The sequence below is a fragment of the Vulpes vulpes genome, chromosome 6 (genome assembly GCF_048418805.1).
Source record: "Vulpes vulpes isolate BD-2025 chromosome 6, VulVul3, whole genome shotgun sequence".
Classification (NCBI taxonomy): Eukaryota; Metazoa; Chordata; class Mammalia; order Carnivora; family Canidae; genus Vulpes; species Vulpes vulpes.
Window position 1 is genome coordinate 98355162 of NC_132785.1, and position 25686 is coordinate 98380847.

Below are 25686 nucleotides of genomic sequence, written 5' to 3' on the forward strand. Positions count from 1 at the left end.
GTCATTTTCTCATTTAATTTGCTTTTCACAAGTGCTCTCTTTGATAGGTGATGTTATCTCCATTTTTAACAAATAAGAACAGAGGGGCTCAGCGATGTTAGGTGACTTTCCCAAGATCACTCAGATGGTGAATAGCGAAGATAGGTATTGAACACAGAACCATCTGACTTAAAAGATCCTGCTCTTTCAACCTCACTACATTTGCTGTTAGCATTTTAGGGCACACCTTCCTTCTGTGCTGTCATGACTGGTTTGTTTCCAAATTGAGGAACTTTGTAGGATACAGGTTGGCAATAAGGCATGCCCTGCTACTTTAAGATATGGATTCACAAAGCCATCTGCACTCTCGACAGTGTATGATTAATGCTTGGATCTATCCCTTGGTATTCCCTAGCGTCATCTGTGCGATCTGCTTATCTGCCTTCCAGTAAAATGGGAGACTAACAGGGCAGAGAAGAGAGAAGAACAGTGATTTCCAGGGACAGAGGTACAAGCTCCTTTAGGATCCTTCCACCAGGGCTGTCCAAATACACAGAACAGACAGCCACTACCCAGCAAAGCTGAAAGCCAGCAAGATTTCCACCTGAAAAATGCCATCCTCCCTCCTCCCACCATTTTGCCTTGGTACAGGAAATTATTTCAATTCCTTCTCTTTTACTTTCTTTTTTTTTTTTAAGAGTTTATTTATTTATTCATGAGAGACACTGAGAGAGAGGCAGAGACACAGGCAGAGGGAGAAGCAGGCTCCCCACTGAGCAGGGAGCCCCATGAAGGATTCATACCAGGTCCTGGGGGTCATGCCATCAGCTGAAGGCAGATGCTCAACCACTGAGCCACCCAGGTGCCCTTCTCTTTTACTTTCTTCAGGAAAAGAATTGGGGACTTTCACAGCTTAACAAAGCCTTCAGAAAAAAATCAAAATTAGTGAGTCAGGGCAGCCAGACCCTGCATGCTCACCTATTCCTGCCCACATACCCCAGTAAACCCTGAGTGACTCACAGCCATGAAGCTCCAACAGAGAATGTATTTGTGTGTGTGTGTGGCACATGCACACACAAGCAGCAGTGCCCCTGCATGTTCCCACCCCCACCGGCACACACGCACGCGCACACACGCACAGTAATACAGTGATGTCCCTACTGTGTGCCCCCACACCCCTCCACGCTGCCCCCGCATAGTGTTTGCTACATGTCACGGTGCCCAGGCTCTGCCCATGAACCGCTCGTCCCCGCACTCCATGACAGGAGGAATCACATCTGGTGTTTCTACTCCTAACACTGAGTGTGCTCCAGGAACTCAATAAAGCCTTGAGTTAGACTGAAGAGAAGACTGCCCAGAGCCTCCTCCCACAGCCCAGCCTCACTGGGCCTGCACTCCCTCGGGCCTGGTGTAAGTTCCGGCTGTCAAAGCTGCCAAGGGAGAGAAGAGTGAAGCTGAAGGGAGAGCAGGCCAGAGGGAAAGGCCCCAGAGCTCCTATGACAAAGGTCAGAGCCGTTGCTCAGGAATATCCACAGTGCCCAAAGGGCCGTGAGGATGACTCGGCATCTGCAGCTGGCTCCACAGATGGCCCTGGGCCTGTAGGTCGTGGGAGGCTCCAGGAGGGTCTCCAGAACAGCTGCCCCTGACCTGTGTGTACTGGGCTCACCAGAGGCCGGAAATTCCATGTTGTAATGGTTGTATTTTTTCCCCTCATTCCTGATCCATGACTAGGTAGTGAATTGGTCATTAAAGAAACCATTTAGGCAGATTTCAGGAACATCTGACTGGGTTCTGAGCATGTAAGGAGAGGAAAATAAAACAAGACAAAGCTCTGGGCCACACAGTCTCACCTTCATTTCCATTGCTTGCCTGACATGTGAAAGGAAACAAAAATGTTTGGATGCCCCTCTTCTGTCAGCATTGTCACCAGCATTGCACGGAGCTGGGTTCACCACTTAAAAACACACATTTGGAAGCTCCTCTGAGTGGCCGCAGCCCTGTTATCAGGCTGAACACATGTTGATCTGGGTAGATTAGAAAAATCGTTCCTGGTGTCTAGGGAGACAGCACTTCTAAACAAGTGTTTTTCAGAGAATGAGCCATTGAGATGTACTTAGCATACATGTAGCCCAGGGTCCTGGAAACAAAAGTCAAATCAGTACCAAATCAGCGAGGCTCAGCAACAGGCTGAAGAATGGGGCGGGCAGCGGCCATGTGTGAGAGAGGCCGTGATAAAGGTAACTGTGCAGTGGATCTTTCTTTCCTGCACAGCCAACAGTTGGAAGAACCAAAATTATCTTTACGCAAAAAAAAAAAAACAAAATTATCTTTACGCTGCACTTGCACATTTTTTGATCAACTAGGGGGGAAAAAATCACATTCTCCCTCACATTTTACTTCCTTTTTCTAAAAAGAGATTAAATGGAGCTTGGTGGGGAGGGGATTTAAATTCGCTCTCTCCATCCACCGTGAGATTGTATTACTTTTGCATTCCTGGTGTTCAATCTCAGTTTAGTTTCAAGTTGAGACTTTATTTCATCCCCAGACATGTACAGAGTGGCTGGTATCCCTCTATTACTTCTCCCTTATGGACACAATTACTTGCAAGGCAGGAAGCCAGCTGGGTAAATCAGACTGTCTACTTTTCCCTCTACGTACACCCTTTAGGTCTGTGCAAGCAAACCCATCCCACATCTCCTCCTGCAACTGACGTTCAGTATTGTAATAAATCAATTAGGCTAAAACACTAGACTATTTCATTAAAAAAGAAAAACTTTTATAAAATAAATGTTAAGCCCTTCTTGTGTCATTCTTAGTCCTGCCTTATAGACTATAAAATATGTAGGTGGGTTACTATTCTTTGTTTCATGATTTTATTAACATTTCAGAGACAGACCAAAGCCAAGAGATTTCGAACAGAGAAGTTGCTCATACCATTCTGTATCCTGAAAGATGGCCCCAACAAAACAAAAGAAAAAAATAACCAAACCAAGAAAGCTTCCAGCATCCTTTTCCTTTCAATAGCTTGATATCCTAGGGCCTACACGGGATCAATGAGTAGCCTACAGAGTACCCTCGTGGCACTGATAATATTCATCTCAGTTGAGAAATTTGGACTTGGCTGAGCCCATCTGCTCTCACTTCAGGCTAAGGTTGCCTTGCATTTGGAAATCGCACTGTCAGCTTGGTTTAGAATGTTACATGGGTGAGGCATATGCTCGTCCTCACTGCCCAGGAAGATGTTGGCATGGAGAAATGTGAAGCCTCCTGACTGAAGCTGGCATTTATAAACTCTCCTCTTGTCTTCTCTTCTAGTTACTGTGACAGTGGGAGGCAAGCAACACCTGCTTGGACTGTATGACACTGCAGGACAGGTACCCTTTTGCTATTTTGCTTCATTGAGGGTTTGGGGAGTGGGGAGAATGATCCATTTGGCTAGACACATGGAGACTGAGAGTACAGATATTATTACCTCTTCTGATCACTCAGGGCAAATTTATTGTCTATCTAAATGAGAACAAAAGGCATATTCTTAATATCTTAATAACACGGATAATTACAAAAAACTAAATCATTATGTTACTCAAGATGTTGGTAGGCAAATACTCATTCATTCATTGATGGATGACCACCAATAACTAAAATAATGAATTTGGCCAAGAGTCTCAAGTTCTTCCTAACCACACCAATTCCAGATTGGGATTAATGAGTCAATTTTATGAATTTTAGTTTCACCCATTTTTTTCACATTATATTCTTTGCCCAGCCTTTATTTGAATTGGCTAATGAGCCATGGAAAAGTCCAAAAAGAGACGGAGAATGAGCAGGGGTAGGGCAGGGAGATGGATGAAGTGTTGGGAAGAAGAAAAGCCAGGGTCTTTTGGTTTTGGAATGGTTTCCAAAAGTGAGGGTCGACCCCTGAATAACTGGAAGTTGACTCTAAATTCTCTAAGATTCTTGAAATATTCTCATTCTGTCAGAGATGTGTCTTCAAGTTGGAGAATGTGGCCAACCAATAATGGAAGGCTGTAGATTAGAATGAACCCTCAATATTTATTCAGTTAGCACATGCCTTACTTGGATGAAAATGCCACCTCATCTTTCTTTCTTTGCACCCCACACTCCACTATGAAAAGTTTCTAGTGTTACAAAATTCATGGGTTAAGCAATTGATGGCTGTGGCCCAGTTTCTTTGATAGAGCTTTTGTTACCATTGGGTCATTTATTTAGGTCAAAATCAGCGGGTTGTTCAGTCTGTCCAAACTCATACATCTTAAGTCCTTTGGAGTGAACACTGACCATGCTCTTTCCCACTGTGAGCTTCCTGGTAATTGTTCTTTGTAGTCATGCATTTGTCTGGGCCTTTTTTTTTTTTTTTTTTTTTCACAATTATCTGGAGATATATGTCTTTTTGCTCTACTTGAAAATTCTGTACTAAGAAAAATAATAATAAATGGCATTCTTTGGGGGATTTCTGTGTGCATCTGCAAGGACCATGTATAAATGTCTGTGGGACACCAGAGGCTGATGTTAGGCAGGCCAGGACAGTGGGGAAACTGGAAAATCTTACACCAGACTCAAGACTCCTAAGAGTTAGTCAGTTACCCACCATTTGCAGATGGCTGTTTTAGCCATCTACTCTCAGGAACTGGGGAGTTCAGGAGACTTCTCATATCAATATCAAGACACACAACCAGGAAAGGATGCTCCCAATGCCTAAATTGGAAAACTGGTTTGACTCCTCTGGGTTAAAGTACAACGGCCTCAGTGTACCTGCTGCTTGACTGTCCCTCCACCAGAAAGCCTGCCGGTGATAAAAAGCACACTGCTTTTTGGACCGAATCTGCCTACTTTCATTCAGTCATCTAGTTATTAGGGTTTGCCATTCATCAGAAACTCATAGCCCAAAAGGGACAGTTTATACCCTTCATCCCCATAGTTAGAGTTTATGAATATAACCTAGTTCGAAAAGTTCAGTACAGCAAAGATTATTGCCTGACTCTGAGTCCTCTCTGTTTCTCTCGCCTTCTGAAAAGCATCCTGTGCCCCCTCACACCCACCCAGTGCTCCCTTCTTCCGTAGCAATCCATGACAAGCGTTAGCTTCTTCACATTCATTGTCCCCAGAACAACCTCCCAAGCCTCTGTTTAATTTCCAATCCAATGACACTGTTTAAAAGCTCCCGTAGAGTTTAATTATTCTTTCCCACTGCTGTCCTTTTTAGAAAAAATTTTAAATAACACTAGTATAGGACTTGAAGCTCTAAGGCAGTATAAAAATATCCTCAAACTCCAAATTGAAGAAAATAGAATGATCCAAACCTCTGACACAGAAGAAGCAATGGGCACTGATAAAATATCACAACAAGTGGGTTATAAATATTTCCTCAACTTAATGCTTTCCTCTAATGCTTTCTACCAGCTACTTTGAAAGCTCAAAAGTGGACAGGATTCGCTGGGAGCATGCAGCTTGGGGAAAAGAAATCAGGACACATCTTAAAGTTCCTTCTAGGCCTAAAATTCTATGATTAGGACTTTTCACAGACTACTTCAAGAAGGCCTAAAAGACCTAGAGTAATTAAACAAAATGATTTGAGGCTAGACCCAAGGAAGATCTTCCAGCAGCAAAGGATCACTAAATATTGGAGTGAGTTACACTAAAGGGTAACATGTAATTCATTTTGTATAATAGTAGTGGTTCTCAAACTTGAGCAGACATCAGAATCATGTACAGGTCCTTCTAACACCCAGCCCCTGGGCCCACTTCCAGAATTTCTGATTCTATAGGTCTGGAATGAGGCCCAAGAATTTGCATTTCTAACAGGCTTCTTAGTGCTGCTGCCACTAGTCTATACACCATATTTTAGGAAACACTGTTCTGGGGGTGCCTGGGTGGCTCAATCTGTTAAGCATCTGGCTCTTGGTCTCAGCTCAGGTCTTGATCTTAGGGTCATGAGTTCAAGCCTGGGGCTGAAAAAAAAAGGGAATCACTGTTTTGGAACCTTGCCACTCAAAGTGCGGGGTCCACCAGCAACATCGACATCACCAGGGAGCTTGCTCGAAATGCAGATTCTGAGGCCCCAGTTCTAGCCGATTGACTCCGAAAATTCATTTTAAGAAGATCCCCTACATGATCCATATGCAGTAAAGTCTTTGGTGGTCAAAGCATGGCTCTAACAGGAGGATGCAGCAGAAAATACTCCTTACCTGAGTTGATCCCCCTGGTTCTATACCTCTGCCAATAAGGCTTTGGGACACATTTAACTTAGAAGCATGATCCCCAAATTTCCACTTCCAGCCTCAGGCAAGATCCTCCACTGTCTCCAGTTATATGCCAGCAAATGTCACTGAGGTCACATGGTTAAGGAACATTCACCTAATTCAAAAATACTCATATGGTCAGAGTTACTAAGAAGAAAGAGAGGTGATCCACCTGATTAATCCCTGAACCACAGAAAAAAGAAAAAAAAGGTCTCTGAAACCAACTCTAGAATTCTATCTTGCTGTAATTGAATAATTAGATCGTCTCACATGAATAAACCAGGAAGCAGTGTCCCTCATCTTTGTCTTGAGCTAATCATGGGTCAGAGTTAGTGAAAACAACCTCAAGGGGCACATATTCTGCAAAGCAAAGTGATAGGAACTTGGCATTACCACCCTCAAAGTTAGCCCTAGACAAAACGATTTAACCTGGCTCCGTCCACATTGTCATCCTTAGTCTACCTCGGTCACCACTGCGGTCCCCACCAGGCCCACCTGAGGCATGCTCCTGGCCATTCAGAAGCCTGCCAAGCACTTTCTAAATGAGGTCACATGTATACACTCCTATCACATGGCAGGTCCTACGCAACATGTGCTCCCTCCCCAAATCCCTAAAACAAACAAATATTTGGACTTTGAGTAGAATCCTTTGAAAACAAAGTCTTCAGCACTCTGGTTCATCTGTTAGATAGAATTCCAAACATTAAGTTAGGCAATGAGGGAAGGGATTTTTTCACAAGCTGACTCTGCATATTACCCCTCAGCTCACACCAGAGAGGCAATAAGGCTGGGCCTGTAAGCCAAATCTATTGAGGTCGTGCCAGGTTATGCTGTACAGCACATGCCTCTAGTAGTGCATTACTGAAAATTTTTCTGAAAGGGATTTCTAGAGCTCAGATCTTTGGCTCAGCTACAAAGACTCCCAGAGCCGACTTTTCCATGACATACTTGCAGGCCAGTATGTTTCAAGTGCGTCATTAGAGACCAAGTAGAGAACAGGATGCTGGGGTGGGGATGCTGCAGCAAAGCCTGGGCATCTGCCAACTGAGGAATGCCAAGCTGGGGGACCAGTCAGTCCCCGGTCATGGCTCAGAGCCAGGCATCCTCTCACCCTGCTGCTGGGCACCGAGAATGGAGCCAGCCATAGCTAAGACATCTTGCCTCCTTCTGTCAGTGGGCCCTCCACTACAAGAGCCATGTGGGCAAAACTCTACTCAGACTGTGGCCCCTCAGGCCAAACTCCAGGATAGACATATCTCAAAGGCCATATTTGCAAAAGTGGCAGTTGGCAGCACCACCAGGGAAGAGTGAGAATCTCCTGGAGTCAGGAGCTGGGTTTCTCAGCAGGGTGAACCCCCCGGATTCTTGGCATACAAGCCCCTCAGGATAGGGGGTTGTCTGTATGTTGGCAAGCATGGAAGGGTGTCTGTCACTGTGAAACCACAGCCCCGAGCATCTTGGTGGTCACCAGTGACCATGGAAGTGTGGGAGTAGAAAGGCCATCAGCCACACTCCTCCCTGAGCCAGGACTACACACTGCATGTCTTCATCTGCTCTGGTTTCTGAAGTGCCTCTGTCCCAAAGAGTTTGAAGAGGCACACGAGGCAAGTAGAATTGGGGTTCATTAATGGCAAACCAGGGTCCACTTGGAAGGACATGAACCTTCCCTTTTGCTATTGGCTGACCCAATGGGGCCATCTGGAGCACAGAATCTGGCATCAAATCTCCATGGAAAGTTTGCCTAATGCCTAAAAACAAATGTTTTTCCTCAATGAGCCACTCAACTTTTCTTGCTCATATGTGCCTTAATGTGGTTTTAGAAGTGTGCAATCTGGAGATTAGAAAGAAGTTTGCTCACATGACAAGTTATCAGTAAAAGTAACCTTAGGACACAATCTTACTTCTCAAATTATAAAAGAATATGGGGTTGTAGGGACATTGATTCAGAAGTGCTATTAGAGTATGTAAGCACGTGGGTCCTGTTACAATTCAGTTTAGAAAAAAGTTAATTTCAGATTCAGCCCTGGTATCCACTGAGGGCAGGGACACTGCAGCTGTTGTTGACAGGATGGACTCTTGACCACTAAAGAACTTAATACATTCAAGACATTGCTCTAAGTGGTCGGCACATACTAACGCATTTCATCCTCAAACAACCCTATGGGGCAAGCACTGTTATCAATCTCATTTTACAGATAAAGAAACTGAGGCAGAGAGAACTTACCTACTATCACACAGTAGTCACAGGCAGTGCTGGGATTTGAACCCAGAGAACATGTCTCCCTAGCCCATGCCTCTTAAGCACTATGCTACACTCCCACCCTCTGGATGTTGCTCACATTTTCCAAACCAAGACTGACAGATATGAGTGTACTTATGGGAGAATTATGAAAATGAGACTTATGCTAAAATCCAAGATAAATGTCACTAAACCCAAGAGGACTTGGAAGCAGAATTCTATTTCCAACTGAATATGCATCAGGGACGGATGGGCTTGGGGAGGAGAGACTCAGTACAACTCTCCTTGTCACTCAGAGTGTGATCCCTGGACCAGAGCATCAGTATCACCTGGAAACTTGTTAGAAATAAATTCTCAGGCTTCATCCCAGACCTGCTGCTGAATGAGAAGCTGCACGTTAACAAGACTCAAGGGGCCCTAAAGTCTGTGAAGGACTGGTCAAATCATTTCTCTTCCTCACTACCTGGACTATCATGCTCTGGCTGTTCCACACTATACGGAAGGCATGTGGCCATCCAGTGAGGCTCCCCCTGAACTGCTCTTTCCCAAGAGTGGCCCATAGTCATCCGAAAGCGCCAGATCTGTCTGCAAACCAGTGCTCCGCCTTCAGGGTGAAGTTGGTAAAAAGTACTCAAGAGCCTAAAGTCCCAAATCCCTCCCTATCCCCTGAGCTCCTCCCCATCCACCTCAGCCCCCTTGTCCATTTTAGCCCTCCAAAGCCCTACTCGAGTGGCAATTTTAGATTGAGACGCTGTCTCCTCCAGAAACAGTCAAGCACCAGCCTTCCATTCTCAGTTTCAACATTGTAAGCGGCCTCAAATACCAGCTAAGCCACTTATCCATTTCTCAGAGTTCCTTTACATCCTCTCAACATGTGGTCATCCAACCTAGGCTTAAAATGTGCCCTATTGTGGAAAACTTATCAGCTGGTACAAATTCAAATCCCCCAACCTCCCACCACCGGCCCAGCACTCAATCTCAAGAGGACACTTCCCTTTATTAATTCTGAACCCCCTGCCACGTGTCATCGCTGAAGCCTGTGGCTAATGGGGGCCAACAGGAGCCCTGCCAGCCCATGATGTGAGGGCTTCTTTAAAGGTGTTTTTGATTCTGATCAGTTCTGATGAAATCACTCAAGCTGTCTAGAGTTTGGCTTCTTCGACTTTGAAATCAGCAGAGGGGACAGGGAAGTACAGTAACCTGTAGTTCTGAAATTTGAATTGCAACAAAGTCACCTGACAAAGTCGCAAAACAGCTGGTAAAGCCCCTGCCCGGGGCCACAGCCACAAGAGGGCTGGGCAGGGCCTGAGGATGTGCATTCCTTACAAGCTCCCAGGCCAAGGCTGCTAGGCAGCGACCACACCTGGGGAGCCACTGCACTAAAGGATCTCAAAGGCCTCTTCCCGCTCTGATTTGTGCTCTTCCAATTCAGGTAAATAAATATTCTACATTATTATCACAGAGCTAACCAAGAGCAGGAGAAACTTGGCCTGTCTCACTTGCAAATAAATTGAGTGACTTCTATATTTTCCTTTTCTTTCCCCCAAGGGAAGAATCAATTCTTATTGACCTTATCAGCTTCATATAGCTTCTTTAACAGTGCTACATGCACAGGAGAAAATTAATCAAGGTTTTTGACTGGAGTTACACAGCAGAACTAAGGCTTCTACAGTAGAGATATCCAGAATACAGAGCAAGATAAACCCCAGCGAAGGACAAAGTGGAAGGTCACTCAGCTGGAGGGCCTTGGCTACCCTGCCAGGAGTAAAGAAAGGATCAAAACCCCAGACTCCTCTCACATTCTCAATCCATGGTCTTCCTAACTCTTCCAGAATGTAAGCAGAATTGCTTTGATTGCTTCTGGGTATAGAATCAAATAAACACAATCCATTCAGACCACCAGTTATTTGTTCCTACCTTATCTAGTTGTGACACTTCTAATTGTACAGTTTCTGGTTTTAGGACTTTGAGGTTTTAAATATACAGTATCTGCTTCCATCTGCTGGTAATTTCTAGCAATTGCAGGCCACGAATCCCTAAAACATGCAAGGTCCCACATTTCTTAGATTCCTGGGTAAAGAATGAGTCTGTATTAAGATTCCTAGATAACTTAATTTAAAAAAAAAAAAAAAAAAAAAAAAGCTTAACCTGTCACTTGAGGTTTTGAGCTGAAGCAAATAATGTGGTCACAATTAAGAACTGCTGCTGGATTCGGGCTAAACAATCCATCCCAGTATTTAATAGTTCTGAGACATTAGTTCATTACTGAACTTCTCTAAAACTTAGCTTCCTCTTCTATGAAATATGGTTGTGGATGCTACTATCTCTCCAGTGCTACTGTGAAGATTCAACAAGGTAATGCAAGTAAGTGACTGAAACAATGCCTGGCCCTTCGTGCTAAGCCCTTGATGCATCCTCAGTGATTGTGAAGATAAGAACAATGCAAATCAGGTATTCTCAACTCCATGCCAATTCCAAACTGATTAGACTGGAATGCCCAGGCCCTCTTTCCAAAAATTGTTATTTAATTGGTCCTGGATGTGTGGGGAGAGAGGCAGGTAATTGGCTAGCAGCGTGTCAAGATATTCTCAAATCTCCCTGGGTGATTCTAACAAAAACTCTGCCATAAATGACCCACGGAATAGCCACATGTTTGCAGGTCACTGCAGACCTGGTGTCAGCCAATCAGTCAACGGCATTTATGGACTGTTTGCTATGGACAGAGTATAAGTGGGGCATGAGAAAAAGAAAAAAAAAAAAAACAGCATGGTCCCTGCTCCATTTATCACAATCCAGATGGGAGGATGAAATGGCAGAGAGCAGGTGGTATTGTGCACAGCTGTAAGTTATGGCCTGGAAGAAGAGTCTTGGCTTGTTAGCCTCATGGCTGCATCCTAAGGAAAAGCCCCAGAGCAAAAGGAAAGCAGGGCAGAGATGGTGGACAAGAAGGTTTGGTTACAGGGTTCCTGTATAAAGAGAACTTAGGATTTTTCAGCATCCTTGCCATCTTGCACTGATTTTGGTTAGGTAATTAAAAACCTTTGCTGAGATTCTAGTGGGATTAACAGTGGTAATAGCTGCGGTCATGTGTTCCAGAGTCCCTGAGGACTGGGTACTTGAAGTAGCTTAACAATAGATCAGCGCATGCCCATTGACCAGAGATGCCACACTCACCACGCTGAGGGACTTCCTTCCAGTCACACGTGTCCATGTATGGACATATTCTCTTATTATAAAGACATCATGAGAGTCAATAGAAAGTTGGCAAGACTGATATTTTTAAATATCCATGACATATTAAGTTTTAAAGATCAAGTGGCACAGCAATATGAACTATGCAATCAATTTTTTAAAAAAACTAAATACGTGTCTATTCTATCTGTTATATATATTATAAATATATAATATTCAGGAGGATACTCTTAAATCATGGCTTCCTCTGGGAAGAGATGAAAAACTATTAGAGATCACATAGAAGGTGAAAACAAACTTTCACTTCTACTCTCTGGATGACTCTAGGGAATGTTTGAATTTTTGTAATGAGCATATATGAGTTTTATAGTTTGCTTGAAATGTTAGGGAGAGTAATCAGAACCCTAATAAATGAATTGTTGTGTTGTTCATGTCTATGTATGTGATTAAGTATGAATATGCAGGTTTGGTTGCCCTATATAGGTATAGTATGTGCATGTACATAGCGTGCATACATATATAAAGTATGCATGGTGTGGATGACGACCATGCCAATTGTGGTATGTGCAAACACGTATGTATACATAGTATATACTTACATGGTATAAGTATACAACATAAATAAAATTACTTTGGGCTTATGTGTTACTAAATTCTATGAAGATATAAAATGTTATATCGAAATAGCAAATTTATCCTGGAACCTCCTGAAACACTTCATGTACAAAAGGTACCTGCTGACTTTTTCCCAAAGTTGAGATGATCCAATGTTTTACTTTGTCTTTATCATTTTCCACTAAAACAGTATATACACAAACAACTTATGTAACCAGGAACTCTTCACTTAGAGCATATTCTGGTATGAATAGTGTTTGGGGGAAAAAATAATTAATCTGGTATTTTATTTATTAGGCCACACAATAGCCTCTAAGTAGACTTAAGAGGAAATCTCAAAATCTGGACTTTAAACTCTCACAAAATACATTTCTACAAAATTGTGGGGTCTGATCTGGCAACAGCTGTTTGCTTTACATTTATAGCTAGCTTATTCTAAATTAAAATTGCATATAGGAAGAGAATTGCTGTGCCTTGGCCAATGCTGCACTAATTTAAATCATATTTGACACAGCATAGTCCCAATGCAACAGGATATTGCAATAATCCTTATTGAATTACATACATTAAATGAGTGAACTTTAAAAAAAAAATGGGTGAAAAAAAAAAACATAAAAAAAAATGGGTGAACTTTATAGTATGTAAATTATCTCACCGAAGCTGCTAAAAAAAAAAAAATAAAGTTCTTTTTAAGTTCTTTAAAAGGGGGCAATTTATAATCTCTTTACACAAGGAAGGGTGTTTTCCTGACTGATGGCTCCTCTATTTCTAGCAATACCTGGATGCAACCACCAAATCCCAGGGCTGGGAGGGAACCCAGTCCTAGGGCCCTGCAGGGGAATCCTGGCCCAGGACACTCAATCGTAGGGGAATGGCCTTTCCCAGGCTGCACAAACTCTTTGCTCTTCCTGCAGGAGGATTACAACCAGCTGAGGCCACTCTCCTACCCCAACACGGATGTGTTTTTGATCTGCTTCTCCGTCGTAAATCCTGCCTCTTACCACAACGTCCAAGAAGAATGGGTCCCGGAGTTGAAGGACTGCATGCCTCATGTGCCTTATGTCCTCATAGGGACTCAGGTTAGAGGCGGCGATGGCAGAGATGGTGGGTGGGGTGGGGGGGCAGGAGGGCAGCACAAAAGGAAAGACCCTTTAGGTGTCTCTTGAGCATCCTCTTTCACCAACAAGAGATAAGAGAGTCTCGGATATATCAATTCGATAGACAGCCATTCCTAAGGTCTGCCTTACTATCAAGCGTATGGTCAAAAAAACAAAGGAGCTATTTAATAGGAAACAGGAGGTTTTGATGTGGTCTTTAAAAATTAATCTCTCTCCTTTTTTTTTAAGATTTTGTTTATTTATTCATGAGAGACACTGAGAGGGAGGCATAGACATAGGCAGAGGGAGAAGCAGGCTCCCTGCAGTGAGCCTGATGCAGGGTGCCATCCCACATCCCAGGACCCTGGGATCACGCCCTGAGCCAAAGGCAGACGCTAAACCACTGGGCCATCCAGGTGCCCCTCTCTCTCTGCTTTTTATTTTAAATAACAAAGTACTTTTTGAAGCAGACACCCTTCTCCAGCCCTGAGCCAGAGGAATGAGGTGGGGATGTCAATCACACTTACTACCTAATATTTTTCATATCTGAAATCTACAATTGCTTGAAAGTCACAAAATGGGTGTGAATGTCAAAATGACTCCAGCAGTCAGAATGAGCACCTGATAACAGGAGCTCCTTAACACCACTGGAGAAGGAAGACAGAAATTGACTCCTCCGTTCCCTCTAAACTTCCTGGTCTTACAGATCTTAGGAGGGAAGTTAAAAACAGATGTATCAGATAAACAAACCTGTGATTGTAAAAGGCTGTGAAGTGTTTTGAAAGCTAATAAAGTTCTATAATTTGAATTTCCAGCAGTAAGCCAATTGCACAAATGTGTTCAAGATTGTTTCTACTTTTTTCTAGTTTTGAAAGGATTTTATTCTTTGCTATGTTAAAACTTAAATTACTATCCAAAGACACAGAAATGTAATAATACTGATGGGTTTTATTGTTATCTGTTTCATATGCTCCTATTTTCTATATCTCATTTTATACTCTGATTGACAAAGAGAAGTGTTCAAAAATGATAAAAGAAAAGTACTTCCTAGAAAAGATATGGACAGATAATTAACATATCCAAAACTCAGAGTAGAGTTAATGCTTCGATTCTGAAAGACAATTCTTTAAATGCAGTCTTTTACCTTAATTCCAGATGATAATGTTCGACCATATAGATAAGGCCTACATCCCTGCTGCCAAAATATGTGACAGGACAGAAGCATCTCTGTGCCATTTGAGCCTGCTTTATCATCGGCGGGCACTGCATTGAGCAATCAGGACTAAACAAGAAGAAACCCACAAATTAGAAAAGCTGAGCAATATGCTCATAAATGGACCTCTAATAGATGAATACATTGGTTTTTCTTTAAAATTCAAGCTCACATTTACACCCATTCATGTATGCATAGGTTCACATACACAGTGAGATTTTAAAGCAACTAAAATATTTAATTAAATTACCAAAACTAATCCAAATGTATATGCCATTTTCAAAGCAGTTCTACCTTTGAAAAGATTAATACTTATTCCTTGAGCAGACCCTTTGGGAGTTCCTCTTGAGGAAGTGCCTTCAGAGCCTGCAGTGACAGTCCTTAGAATATTCCAACAGAAGGCAAATCGTTATCCCCGTGAGGGTGAAGACAAAGATGTATTCAGAGCCAGGAAATAGACTATTAAGAAATGAGTAATATAATTTCGGATCAAATGAGGCATCACTGTAAGGTAATAAGACCGATCGATCATCGTGCATTTCCTATAAGCGGGATCTAAAAATAAATAGGAAATTTCAAAAACACCTCAGACAACCTCAGGAGTAAGTCCTCAGCTCTCAGGGGACTTGCTTTTGAAAAAGAAAACACATGGAAAGCCTGCTGTTTACACTTACAAAGAAATCACTTTACTTTTTTAGATGTAACATGGACATGTGTATGTGCCTCCTTAAAGAAAAGTAAGCAACTTCATAGATCTTAAGAGGGAGAGGGGAATCTCTATCATATCACAGTTTAAAATACCTGGTTAGGTCTGAAAAAATATGTGAGTTGGTCACATGTGTATTTTTTTTTTGCCAGATTGATCTCCGAGATGACCCCAAAACCTTGGCCCGTTTGCTGTATATGAAAGAGAAACCCCTCACCTACGAGCATGGTGTGAAGCTTGCAAAAGCGGTAGAGTCAGATTTGAATTTAATTTTAAATATATGCTAAGAGAAGAATTTGGTGTATGATTTGGAATGGGTGAGCTCCGTAGGCTTTTGCTTTAAAGTACGTGTTTGAGGGTCTTCTGTCTGCTTCATGCTGTCCCCCCTGTTTTAGTTAGGCTGGAAGGGACCGACCATTTGGTTAGTGTTCTTCCCAGCCACTGTTGTCAGTTTCTTGTTAAGAAGGAATAAAGGAAGGCAGGCAGGAAGGAAGGAAGAAAGGAGAAAGGAGAAAGGAGAAAAGAGAAAGGAGAAAGGAGAAGAGAAAGGAGAAAGGAAGGAAGGAAGGAAGGAAGGAAGGAAGGAAGGAAGGAAGGAAGGAAAAAGAAAAGAAAGAAAGAAAGAAAGAAAGAAAGAAAGCAAGCTTGGTGAATTTAAACTGCTGAAGCACTTATCATTTGATTTAGCAACCTTTAAAACATCCAGTTGCTGTATTTAGTATGAATAAAGTGAGTCATTAGGTATATATTTGTATATCTCACTGCTTATTATCAATGTAATTCATTGAAATGACCCCATAAAAGGCATTTTGTGATCTCCTTGGGAAAAACTTGGATTAGCGTCTGGCAGGGTTATATCTGTTCCCCATATAATGAATGGCCACTTAGGACACTGGATTATGTCACGAACAGTATCTAGAGCAGAAGGTAACCAGTTGGAGAATCCAAGTGGCTGCTGACAGAATAATATCAACTAGCTCACAGCTGGAACTGTTTTCACCAACCTTTCTTGATTCTTGAGAGCTTAACGTGAATGGTGATTCTGATGGGGAAATTATGTAGACCAAATCTTTGTCTCCGGATTACCACCAAGATGTGTGTGCCAAAGCAGACAATAAAATGGGGACAAGTGGAGGAGCTGTTTTATACACGAAGAGACTTTTAAATCATATTTCCATAATCTGAGTCCACCTCCTCACTGATTTAGTCACAAACCCACAGACCCAGGCCAGAGGTTTTAGAAATTGTTCTTTATCTAAAGTAACTAAAGCTTCTAGGGGTTTCTGGGGGGCTCAGCCGATTAAGTATCTGAATCTTGGTTTCAGCTCAGGTCATGATCTCATGGTCATGAGATCGAGCCCCAAGTTGCACTCCAAGCTCAGCCCGGAGTCTGCTTGAGAGTCTCTCTCTGCCCCACCCCCCAGCCCTGCCACTTGCGCTCTCTCTCTCTCTCTCTCTCAAATAAATAAATAAATAAAATCTTAAAATAACTAAAGTTTCTAAAGTAACCAACCCTGCAAAATGCATACACTGGGCAGAGAAGGAGTCACCCTTTTAAACCAGTCAAGAAGAATATTACCTACAAATTCATGAACAAAGATGTATGCATTTCTCTTCTTAAAATGTTCTTATAAGGCACCATGACTAAGTGATACACTCAAACCAAAGTGAATTAAATAGAATTATGTTTTTATGGTCGTGATACATGAGAAAGTGTCACAAATACTTGAGACAACACTTCCTACTTCTGTGCATATCATGTCGTAACTACCAGTATGAGCCATTCATTGAGTTCTTAGGATACTAAGCACTCTGCAGGCTCAGCCTCATTTCAGCCTCCAGGTAATCTTCTGAAGCACATAGCGTGTGTCTCATCTTGCAGGTGAGGAAATAGAGTCTTGGGGAGATGAACATGTTGGATTCGTGCAGCAGTTAATCCCCCAAGCAACTCTAATCCAGATCTGGAGATGCCATCCTCATGTACCTGACCATGGTCTCCTCCAACCATTTATTTTGCCTCCTGGTACATGGGTACATGTCTATAGGTTTCTCAACCTCTTCCTCACACATTCAGCTTAACTTTCCTCACTAAGGGACACCTGGGTGGCTCAGTGGTTGAGCATCTGCCTTTGGCTCAGGTCGTGATCCCAGGGTCCTGGGATCCAGTCCTGCCTCAGGGTCCCTGCATGGGGCCTGCTTCTCCCTCTGCCTATGTCTCTGCCTCTCTCTGTGTGTCTCTCATGAATAAATAAACAAAATCTTTAAAAAAAAAAAAAAAAACTTCCCTCACTAAGGCGCATAGACAAATAACTCCACCAACAAGTATATGTGATTCCCAGCTATGCATTTTTCACAACGAGGAGGTCCCCCGGGAGAATCAGCATTTTGCAGGAGCTTGGTATGTGTGTGCCTCGCTTCTGTCCTAGCGCCACCATCATGTTGTCAGTGTCCTGGCCTAACTTCTCATTTAGGGGGTTGTTTTTCCCTCTGAAAAGAAGTCACTCCAAAGCCTCCCATCTCGTTTCATACTAATTTTAGGAACAATGGCTGAGTTCACCACTTTATTGCCTTTTGCCTGCCAGTTTCTCCTAGCAACTGCTCTCAGATACAGAGAGAATCATGTTTAGCTTACGAAATCCAATTTAGAAGAAATCCAAGCAAGAGTTTAACTTGTTTCATCACAATACATGTAATTATAGAGATGCTTTAAGTTTCTCTGCTCCCTGACTTTCCTTTCAAGTAGTTTATAATAACAGCTAGTATCTATGGAGTGTTTGCAGTGCGCTAGGCTTTATGCCAAGCGCTTCACATGCCTTGTCTTAATTAATCCTCACAGCAACCCCCTGAGGTGTGTGTATTATTATTTCCACTTTCCTAGAGGAAACTGAGGCCCAGAGAGGCTAAGGTCACACTGCTAGAAAGTGGCAGAGCTGGGATATGAAACTGCTTTTCCCACTATGCTCTTCTTCCCTCCTCTATTCTGAAAAGAAACCCTTAGGTTTGGGACTTCTTTTTTATACACTGAAGCCCCGTATTTTAATGTGCACATTCTCCCCATAGTTTAAAAGCTTTGCACGTTAAAATTTCTCATATCCAATTCCTTTTGCTCAAGACTTTTCAACTTCCAAAGCATTTTTCATCTATCATCTCTTTTTAGCCTCAAAGGGCATTTTATTTTTAAAGGATATTTTAACATCATGCATATTTACAATTCCTTACACTTGTCAAAAGTCAACCACATTTACATAAATATTTTGTATCAATTGATAATAAATATTCATCGTTATCCCTCTACTTGTTTTATTCTCCCTCTTCCTGCCATTATTGCATCTTTTAATCTCCAGCCAGCTTTCCCCATTTGCGCACATTGCTACTGCTATTGGGTGTGCTTGTCAGTAACTCACTGAACACCTAGCATGTGCAGGACACTTTGCTACAGTTTAGCTCTAAGAATATAATTCTTTGTGCATTCTCTTTCCCAATACCATTTGATGCAACCTAAACATGATTTTTTCTAAGTTCCAACTTCCTAAGGTATTTCTTGACAAAACATTTTCCCTTTTGCCGCCTTTGGCCTCTTTTTGCTCTGCTATCTTCTTCAGCCTGTGTCTTTCTTACTGGTTTTCTAACTCTTTGTACCTATTTCCGGCTGGCTTTGTAACATGCATGCACTAGTGGGTTTAAAGCAGCAAAATTACTGCAGAAATCCTATAATCTATGTTCAGATACCTTTTTTTTAAAGATTTTATATATTTATTTGAGAGAGAGAGAGAGAGCAGGAGGGAGAGGGAGAGAGAATCTGAAGCTGATTCCACACTGAGTGCAGAGCCAGACACGGGGTTTGATTCTACAATGGCAAGATCATGACCTGAACCGAAACCAAGAGTCGGACACTTAACTCACTGAGCCACCCAGGCACTCCTCAATATTCAGTCATCTTAATCAACTGGAATCTTTAATACCCACCTACTGACTGCAAAAGTCACCGTTAATCTCCTTGTTTTCTGTGCTGGCCATTTCTTCCTTCTCTCATGGTCACTGAAAATTGATTGGTCACTTCACTGCTGGGGTCTGGGTTGCAAGAATGAAGCGCCTTCCTTCAAGAGGTCCATGGCCCCTTCCCTCATGCCCCCTGCATGAATACTTAGTACTGATGTAGCAGAGAGGGGTAGTGATGGACACATTCACGGAAGGAGGATTCAGAGACAATTTCTCAGAGCCAGTGACATCTGAGCCAGGTTTGAAGGATAAGGACGAGTTTGTCAGGTGGACAAAGTAGGAGACTAGGAAAGGAAAAAATTCCAAATAGAGAGACAAGTGCACATAAAGGCATCCTTTAAAGCATAGAGAGTGCATCGGCAAGCGATGAGCCAGATTTCACTCACAAATGCTTTCATCAGTCCACATGTGTATTTTTAATGTGATTTAGTGGCCGACATTGAACAATGGAAACTTTCCATGAAGATACACACTTCTGGCTTCTAAAAATAAAAAATCTGAAGGTCTGGCAACACTAGGCCAGGACTTCCTCATCAACTGCAAACTTTAAACAGTCTTTTTTTTTTAATATATTTTTTTAAAGATTTTATTTATTTATGATAGAGAGAGAGAGAGAGAGGCAGGGACACAGGCAGAGGAAGAAGCAGGCTCCATGCCAGTAGCCTAACATGGGACTCGATCCCGGGACTCCAGGATTGCGCCCTGGGCCAAAGGCAGTTGCTAAACTGCTGAGCCACCCAGAGATCCCCTTTAAACAGTCTTTTAAACAAGGAACATACTCTTCAATTTGTCACAATCCCCACCACTCCATACTACCAACGCTCAAGCAGTGCACTCACATTATCTACCCATCCCTGAGCTGGCAATCTCTGCTTTATAGCCTTACCAAAAATCAACTGCAAATCTATCCAGCCTAGACAGATTTTTCCTCTTTGAGCAATGTGTTATGATGAAATTTATCTCACAAGCTGTTGGGTTCTTTTTCCTTTTCTTGGCTTTCAAGTTGCCTATACCTTTCCTAATTCTTAAAAGAGAGTTCTTCTCAGTTATTAGCTGATTGTTTAGATGCCAGCTTATTCTGTTTATTCCACTAATATTTTCTCTTCTCTCCACTTATAGGAAATGCCTTACTCTTTCTTTTCGTCCTCTCTCAACACCCTCACTACATCCAAAACAACATCTCGATTATTTCATTAGTTCTTTTCCTTCGGCCACATTTTTTTTTTCATTTGGTAGAAGGCAGCCTCACAGAGTGGTTAAGACTCTGGCTTAGGGGACAGACAAATTCAGACCTCCGATATTGTTTTAGCTGTGTGCCCTTCTGGAGGTAACTTCTTCTCTCTGGCATCAGTTTTTTGAGCTGCAGATGAGGGTAATGACAGACTCACCTTGCAAAGTTCTTACTACCATTAAGTGAACCAATGAAACATGAGGTCCAGCTCAGCAAACTATAGTTGTTGCTAAATTCATGTGCCTCTCAGATGCATCTATGGCTGGGGAGACCTCTTTGCCTTTATTGCTTCCGGTTACACTCTATTTTATTCTATAACCTGTCCTACCTCCACAAGGACAACCTGGAAGAAGGGGTAGTTTTCCTTCACTCAGTTGGTCACTGTGGGTTTTGTTTGTTTAATTTCTTCTTGTCAGATTCTTGTATGTTCTGCACATGCCTGATAAATTTCCCAGCTTTGGGATGATAAATTTCAGCTCTTACAAAACTATGAGAAACATGTTCTCTCAGTTTGTATTCCTCAATCTCTGGGTTTTTTTTTTTTTCTGGAAAAGAAATCATCTTGACAAAATATGTCACAGATTGCTAACATGTATATCTAAACAAGGATCCACAAATCCTGAGCTCTTACAGATTGTTCTAAATATTCGACTATGTAGGTCACTTTGCTCCAAGAGGCAGAGGAAGCTGTAAGGAAAGTCATGTTTCCTTGAGACTGTTTTCCATCTCACCCTGTGGAGGTCATAAATGAGGTGGCTTATTTTCAGTCATGTCTATCACATGGCTGTGCCTTTTCCCTGAACCAGGGTGAAGCCTTCTCTCTGACCAGAGCACCTGATACATGGTTAACAAAATACTCGCCTCATACTTGGATTCTGTTTCTCACACAAATTTCCCAAATCGCACCCAAAATCTGTGTGCTACTTTTCCTAGAACCATCAGTCCAAAACAATGTTACATTAATACAGTTACACAATAATCCCCCAATCCACAGTTTCATTATCTTCAGAAATACCTGAATTGAGACAGACACATTTGGGCTCCTTCTCCACCTTCAAAAGGCAAACCCTACCATGCTGTTAGCAGCACTCCGGAGTGAGGACGACACAGCGCCTCTGCCCACCATACAGGATCAGTTGGCCCAGAGCCCCACATGTGAACTGAGCCCAGCTCTCCTGTAATTTCCGAATCAAGTGAGGCTTGCCATCTTAGTGGGGAGACACTCCAGATAGAATGGCCCCACCGCACTCTCTGGGTATGTTTTCAGGATGACAGAGAAGAGGTAGCACATGATAAGCGATCATTCAGCTGACATCTTCACTAGAGTGGTGTGCATTTCACATGTGCATAGCAAGCATTGGCTACAATCCCAAAATGTAATAGATGACATTTCATGACATTATTAGGAAAATATTCTCTATTTTTTATCCCTCTTTTGCATCCAACTGTTTTTAATGATTTTAAAAAGCCTTTTTCTTGTGGGGGGGGCAGTATTTCAGAGGTAGAATGTAACGATTCATCAGTTGCATATGAAAAAGCTGTATTTTAATCCAAAGGCCAAACCATGATTAAAATGAAACCATAAGGGCAGCCCAGGTGGCTCAGCAGTTTAGGGTGTCCTGGCTCAGGACCCAGGATCGAGTCCCGTGTCAGGCTCCCTCCATGGAGCCTGCTTCTCCCTCTGCCTGTGTCTCTGCCTCTCTCTCTTTCTCTGTGTCTCTCATGAATAAATAAATAAATAAATAAATAAATAAATAAATAAATAAATAAATAATCTTAAAAAAATAAAATAAAATAAAACCATAAAATAGGCTTTTAATATCCAACATCTTTTCTGTGGGTATTTTCCTTTAACTCATACAGTATCTATTCCTTTTAGGGGGGAAGTGCATAGTATGTGGACCCAATCAGAAAAACTTTATTTCATGCTTAATTTTTGACCAGCTCCTTGCAGAGTTGAGTGGTAAGGGCGACCACCATAGAACAGAGAAAACACACACCAAGTGAGACCCAGATTCTGGTCTAGTTCTTCCACTTTCTGGGTGGGGGCCCTTAAACAACTCATTTCATCTTCTGGTGCAGCTCCCACTATATCCTAAGTGAAACTACAAATTCCTACAGTCCACTCATTGCAAACTGGCTGGTCATTGCCACAGAAATCACACATTAGTGTCTTGGTTGGCTCACAGAATATTTTTTAAATTGGTAATTATTTTTTTAAAAGAGTTTGTAGGCAGAGAGAGACATAGGCAGAGAGAGAAGCAGGCTCTCTGCGGGAAGCCTGATGCGGGACTTGATCCCAGGACCCTGGGATCACGACCTGAGTGGAAGGCAGATGCTCAACCACTGAGCCACCAAGGTGTCCCTAAAAATCCAATAGTCCAACTCTACAAGGATGGGCAACAGTGAACCATGGCAACAATTGTCCAAAGCTGAGTAAGACTGCCAACTCTAGAGGGGGTGTGTGTTTCAGGCCACCACATTTTCCACCTGTCCCTACTGTCTGGCACCCACTCTGCTTTCCTCATGAACATAAGCTACTGCAATAGGCATGTGATTTTGCTTCCCTGCTTTACTCACATATCTGCTGTGGCTTCCAAGGGCTCACCATCCAACTACCCTCCTCTGAATCTTCTTTAATTCTTCAGTTATTCGTATAATGTGAAGCATATAAAAAAAGCATTTCTCCAGATGTCCTTCACATTAAAAGGCCTACATCATGTCATTAGCTCATACCAAGCTTATGAGCAATTAAAACCCTGAGTCTCCCTCACACGAACAATCCCCAAACATGGGGATTTTTACTGCCAAACATGGTCTGCTCTGCCTGCCTTGCTATTTGTTAAATGAGAAGCTATAGTTCTGAACTAAATTCCTATATTTCTCAAAAAGATTTTTGTGATTATCAAATATACCATAGCATGAAATTGTCAAAAGCTTTGAAAGAAAATCCTAAGCAAGAACAAAATATTTTTATCGTTTAAGTACACATAGAATGTATACTTAACAAGGAGGGTATCCCCTCAGTAAATGTATTTTATGATTTTTATTTTACATGTTTTGGGTTTTTCAACTCCTTAGAAACATGCCTTTTAAAGTATGTTAAAACCAAATAATAATGTCAACTGGATATTACCTTGCTGAGAGATACTTCATCAGAAGTGCACTGTAGTGAAGAATGACCTATCAAACCTTATCACCCGCTCCCTTTCTATATGCTTTCCCACCAGGTTGACACTTTGCCTTCCCGCATACAGAAGGAGATACATTTCACTTGTGCCAGATTTATACATTCCGCATTCCGCATGCATATGAAAGGTTGCTAAAAACAACATCATGTAGCCCTGTTGTTCGCAAACTATATTTAAACAATATCGCCGCTTTTGAATCCTCACGCAGTTTTTACATTTGTTATATTCTTAACATTAAGAATGAGTGGCTGCGGATCACTTTCAGAATTTACTGCTTAAGCAAAAGCAATCCACAAGCATTTATTGCTAATATCAGGAAGTAAAACATAAAAGTTAAGATAGCAGATGCAAATGAAAATGCAAAAGAAACCACAACAACAGTCCAAACCAACCCCGGGCTGTTTGTGGCACAGGCCGCAGTAGCACTTGGCTGGGCAGGACACTGAACCCCGCTCTGCTTTTCTTTTTTCTTTACCTCTCATGCCTTTCTCTCTCCTTATATATATATAAATTTATTTTTTATTGGTGTTCAATTTGCCAACATATAGAATAACACCCAGTGCTCATCCTGTCAAGTGCCCCCCTCAGTGCCCATCACCCAGTCACCCCCACCTCCCCCTCCTCCCCTTCCACCACCCCTAGTTCTTTTCCCAGAGTTAGGAGTCTTTATGTTCTGTCTCCCTTTCTGATATCTCCCACTTATTTTTTTCTCCCTTCCCTTTTTATTCCCTGTCACTATTTTCTATATTCCCCAAATGAATGAGAACATACAATGCTTGTCCTTCTCCGATTGACTTATGCCACTGTCTCTCTCCTTTTTTTGTGTTGAAGATCGGAGCGCAGTGCTACTTGGAATGCTCGGCCCTAACTCAGAAAGGTCTCAAAGCGGTTTTTGATGAAGCGATCCTCACCATTTTCCACCCCAAGAAAAAGAAGAAGCGCTGTTCTGAGTGTCACAGCTGCTGTTCGATTATCTGAGGCTGCGGGGCCGGGCCTGCGCCCCACCCGACGGCGAGGGCGGGGTGGCAGCCGCCCTGAGACCCAGCTCAAGCCACGCAGGAGGCCAGGCCCGGGGAGGAAGCCCCTTGCCCGGGGCGAGCCCGCCGGCCCCGCCCGCCGCCCGCCAGCTGCGCCCCTCCAGCCCGCGGCCCCCGCTCCGCAGCCCCCAGCCACGGCGGGACCAGCTGCGCTCGTCTCCCCTCCAAGAACGTGAAGCTCATCGAAAATCATCACCCAGCACCCCGAAGGGGAACTTGGTTCCCGAAGTGGTGGCCTTACCCGGTGTCTCCTACAAAAACGCAGGAATTACTATCCTAACCTTTTTCTCTGCATCTGTGGTTCTACCTACGTGTCTTGCATTTATTTGCATTATTTTTAAGAAATGTACTAATGTACCAACTTACTCAGGCCTTGCAAGTCCCGACCAAATTAGCCTAAAGACAAAGTATTTTATATTCGTTTCCATTTTCAGCGTGTTTCTGCCAAAGCCACAGAACCAACACGTACCTCTGAATGCCTGACTGTAAGAAGAAAACGAGAAAATGCTAAACTTTTTGGAAATTTTATGCAGCCAGGATTTGTGAACCTGGTTGAAAGAAGAACACCACCTGAATCGTTGCCGGGCCACAGTTTTGCCAAAGATTCACCCCGGAAACGTTATCACTGATGGGGAGCCTTATTTTTTTCCATATTTATACTGTCATGGGAAATTACAAATGAACTGTTTTTAAGAAAGTATCATTTCTGCTTTTTAATCGAACTCCCTGGGGGAGAATCTGGCCCACCTAGCTTTTAAAATATTCTTTATTCTGCAAAGTGAACTTTCCCGCTCCCTTCCTTCCCCAACACATGCTCTTTCCCCCCTTGATTTCAGTTTCTCCCTTGCCCAATAATAACCTGGGGCATGAAAAGGGAAATGTTTTAAAAGTCCCCAAAGGTTAAGCAAAGTGCTTCAATTTATCCAC

General features: G+C 42.6%; 1 protein-coding gene across 1 annotated transcript in view; it reads left to right on the forward strand.

Annotated features, from left to right (window-relative positions):
• Positions 1–25205, forward strand: part of RHOJ (ras homolog family member J) — a 77290-nt gene extending 52085 nt beyond the window's left edge. Inside the window, exons 2-5 of the mRNA XM_026000546.2 lie at positions 3295–3353; positions 13200–13364; positions 15454–15549; positions 24554–25205. Of these exons, the coding sequence (XP_025856331.1) occupies positions 3295–3353; positions 13200–13364; positions 15454–15549; positions 24554–24700 (467 nt within the window). The 3' untranslated portion in view covers positions 24701–25205. The remainder of the gene's footprint in view (positions 1–3294; positions 3354–13199; positions 13365–15453; positions 15550–24553) is intronic.
• Positions 25206–25686: the final 481 nt, after the last annotated feature.